The 3,340-nt window shown below is 49.7% G+C and overlaps 1 protein-coding gene across 1 annotated transcript; it reads left to right on the top strand.

The window, feature by feature from the left end:
* Positions 1-694: 694 nt before the first annotated feature.
* Positions 695-3,340, top strand: ANOM_011747 (acetate--CoA ligase; the record flags this gene model as incomplete). The annotated part of the gene is made up of 6 exons (XM_015557003.1): positions 695-871; positions 931-2,175; positions 2,251-2,511; positions 2,562-2,691; positions 2,749-3,114; positions 3,137-3,340. The coding sequence occupies 5 exons, from the start codon at positions 695-697 to the stop codon at positions 3,084-3,086; spliced, it is 2,151 nt and encodes a 716-aa protein (XP_015400811.1). The 3' UTR covers positions 3,087-3,114; positions 3,137-3,340.

Raw genomic sequence — 3,340 nt, 5'->3', positions numbered from 1 at the left:
TAAAAATAAAAATAAATAAAAAAATATCGATAAATATAATTATGATTATAACAATAACTCCCATAGGTTTCAGTATGAATTAGTATTTGGAGAGAAAAATTACTGTAATGCAATTCAATCTTTTTCCCACAAAGACGTATTTACCCTTTACTAGTAGTAGAAAAGGTACCGAGAACAGGATGTATATGGGAACAGAGTGTAGTGCACTGTGTTCCATGAGGAAGGGAAAGAGAACAACCAAGAGGAATAGTAGGACGCATGATTTTCCTTACGCCCTCTAGAAGATAAACAATTGAACAGCCGGTAAAACCAGAGCACCGGTCGCGCGGAAGGATGGGTGGTTGTTGGTGGACTGGAGATATAAGGTGGCCGAGAAACCTCCACCGGACTGCCGGACTGCGGGACCTCAACATAGTCTGTTGGTCCATTTAGTTTGTGTGTTGGATTCAATTAAATAACGCTCTCTCCCTCCCCCAGCCTGAGACAAAGTCTCCATAAGCCCATTTCTCTTTCGATCCTTTCTTCCTTTCCGTTTTCAATCGGCTCCTTCCCCTCCCTATCCTCTACTCTACTACCTTACTTTGGAGGGGTTCTTCGTACGATACCCACCTCTCTACACCTCCATCAGATACCACCGTAATTAATTCGTCTTGGACAGTAAGTTCAAATAGTCCCTTGCCGCCGCCACTTCACAATGATTAGCACGCGCATGCTGACCTTCTCCTCTGGAACCAGAATCTCTTTCCTTCCTCTCAACCTTTTCTCTCTTAAGACTGTCGTGTTTCGTGGTCTCTCGTCTAGCTCAGGCATCTCCCTCGCACGCTATCAAATCATGGCTGACGGCAACGTGATGCCCCCTAAGCCCTCCGTGGTATGAGAAAAACTCCAGTTGATATACAGTCTGACGGCTGGCTAATCGCATCAATTCAGGTGGTGGAAGCCCACGAAGTCGATACTTTCCATGTCCCCAAGGCTTTCTACGAGAAGCACCCGACGGGCACTCACTTGAAAGACCTGGATGAATATAAGAAGCTCTATGACGAATCAATTCGCAGTCCTCAGACCTTCTGGGCCCGCATGGCTCGTGAACTCCTTTCCTTCGACAAAGACTTCCAAACTACCCAAAGTGGCTCTCTGGAGAACGGTGATACTGCCTGGTTCGTGGAGGGTCGCTTAAACGCTGCCTTCAACTGCGTGGACCGTCATGCACTGAAGAACCCCGACAAGGTTGCAATCATATACGAGGCTGATGAGCCGAATGAGGGCCGGACTATTACATACGGAGAGCTGCTTCGCGAAGTATCTCGAGTTGCCTGGGTGCTTAAACAGCAAGGTGTTAGGAAGGGTGATACCGTGGCCATCTATCTTCCTATGATTCCGGAGGCCATTGTAGCCTTCCTGGCCTGTGCCCGCATTGGTGCCATCCACTCCGTGGTGTTCGCCGGATTTTCCTCAGACTCGCTCCGTGACCGTGTTATTGACGCCGGATCCAAGGTGGTCATTACCACCGATGAGGGCAAGCGTGGTGGCAAGGTGATTGGCACCAAGCGTATTGTTGACGAGGCCTTGAAGCAGTGCCCTGACGTTTCAAGCGTGCTGGTCTACAAGCGCACTGGCACTGAAGTCCCCTGGACCCAGGGTCGGGACGTCTGGTGGCACGAGGAGGTGGAGAAGTACCCCAACTACTTCCCTCCGGAGTCTGTGAGCTCCGAAGACCCTCTGTTTTTGCTTTACACCTCTGGTTCGACTGGAAAGCCTAAGGGTGTTATGCACACCACCGCTGGATATCTCCTCGGTGCCGCTATGACCGGCAAGTACGTCTTTGATATCCACGACGACGATCGCTTTTTCTGTGGTGGTGACGTCGGTTGGATTACCGGTCATACCTATGTTGTGTATGCTCCTTTGCTTCTAGGATGTTCCACCGTCGTCTTTGAGAGTACCCCAGCCTACCCTAACTTTTCTCGCTACTGGGATGTCATTGAGAAGCACCAGGTGACTCAATTCTACGTCGCCCCTACAGCATTGCGGTTGCTGAAGCGCGCTGGAGACGAGCACATTCACCACAAGATGGCCCATCTGCGTGTCCTGGGCTCCGTCGGTGAGCCGATCGCTGCAGAGGTTTGGAAATGGTACTTCGAGAAAGTCGGAAAGGAAGAGGCACACATTTGCGATGTAAGGAATACGCTGCTTTATTGTGTTGGCTCTCTATCTTAGGCGCAGTACTGACCATACTTTTCCCTTTATTAGACTTACTGGCAGACCGAAACTGGTTCGAACGTCATCACACCTTTGGGTGGAATTACTCCTACGAAGCCCGGTAGTGCCTCGTTGCCGTTCTTCGGTATTGAGCCTGCCATCATTGATCCTGTCTCTGGAGAGGAAATCTCGGGCAATGACGTGGAAGGTGTGCTTGCCTTCAAGCAGCCCTGGCCTAGCATGGCTCGCACTGTGTGGGGTGCCCACAAGCGTTACATGGATACCTATCTGAACGTCTACAAGGGATACTACGTAAGGAAATACTCGAGTCATTTTGGTTGATTGTGACTAACTGGTGGTAGTTCACTGGAGATGGCGCAGGCCGTGACCACGACGGATACTACTGGATCCGCGGCCGTGTGGACGACGTGGTCAACGTATCCGGCCACCGGCTGTCCACCGCCGAGATTGAGGCTGCTCTGATTGAACACCGTAAGTAACATAACGACTGCGAAAACTTGGACGCTCGACGCTGATCATTTATCATAGATATGGTTGCTGAAGCCGCCGTGGTTGGTATTGCTGACGAACTCACTGGCCAAGCGGTCAATGCTTTTGTGGCTCTGAAGGAGGGCAATGAGACGAACGAGCAGGTCCGTAAAGACCTTGTTATGCAGGTTCGCAAGTCGATTGGACCATTCGCCGCTCCCAAGGCCGTCTTTGTCGTTGATGACCTACCTAAGACTCGCAGCGGTAAGATCATGCGGCGTATCCTGCGGAAGATCCTGAGCGGCGAGGAGGATAGTTTGGGTGATATTTCTACCCTGTCCGATCCCTCGGTGGTCAGCAAGATCATTGAAACCGTTCACGCTGCCCGGGGCAAATAGATGGACGACGACATGAGTTATGATGAAAGAAAGAAGACCAACCGAAGCAAAAAAAAAAAAAAAAAAAAAAAAGGATTAAAAACAGCAATAGTATGACATGATGGTCTTAAATTCCTTTGCACTGAACTGGTGCAGTGTTTGTGAAGAGCAGAATTATTCTCATATGCGCGTATTTCGCTTTGGCTTTACTCTGTGATTCCCGTGTTCTTGTCACCTCGAGAAGCGATGTTATTCTGCTTGATATGTGTATCATG

Source organism: Aspergillus nomiae (assembly GCF_001204775.2).
Source record: "Aspergillus nomiae NRRL 13137 chromosome Unknown contig00841, whole genome shotgun sequence".
Taxonomy (NCBI): Eukaryota; Fungi; Ascomycota; class Eurotiomycetes; order Eurotiales; family Aspergillaceae; genus Aspergillus; species Aspergillus nomiae.
The sequence above is the reverse complement of the archived record's forward strand: the minus strand, read 5'-3'. Positions and strand labels throughout refer to the sequence as shown.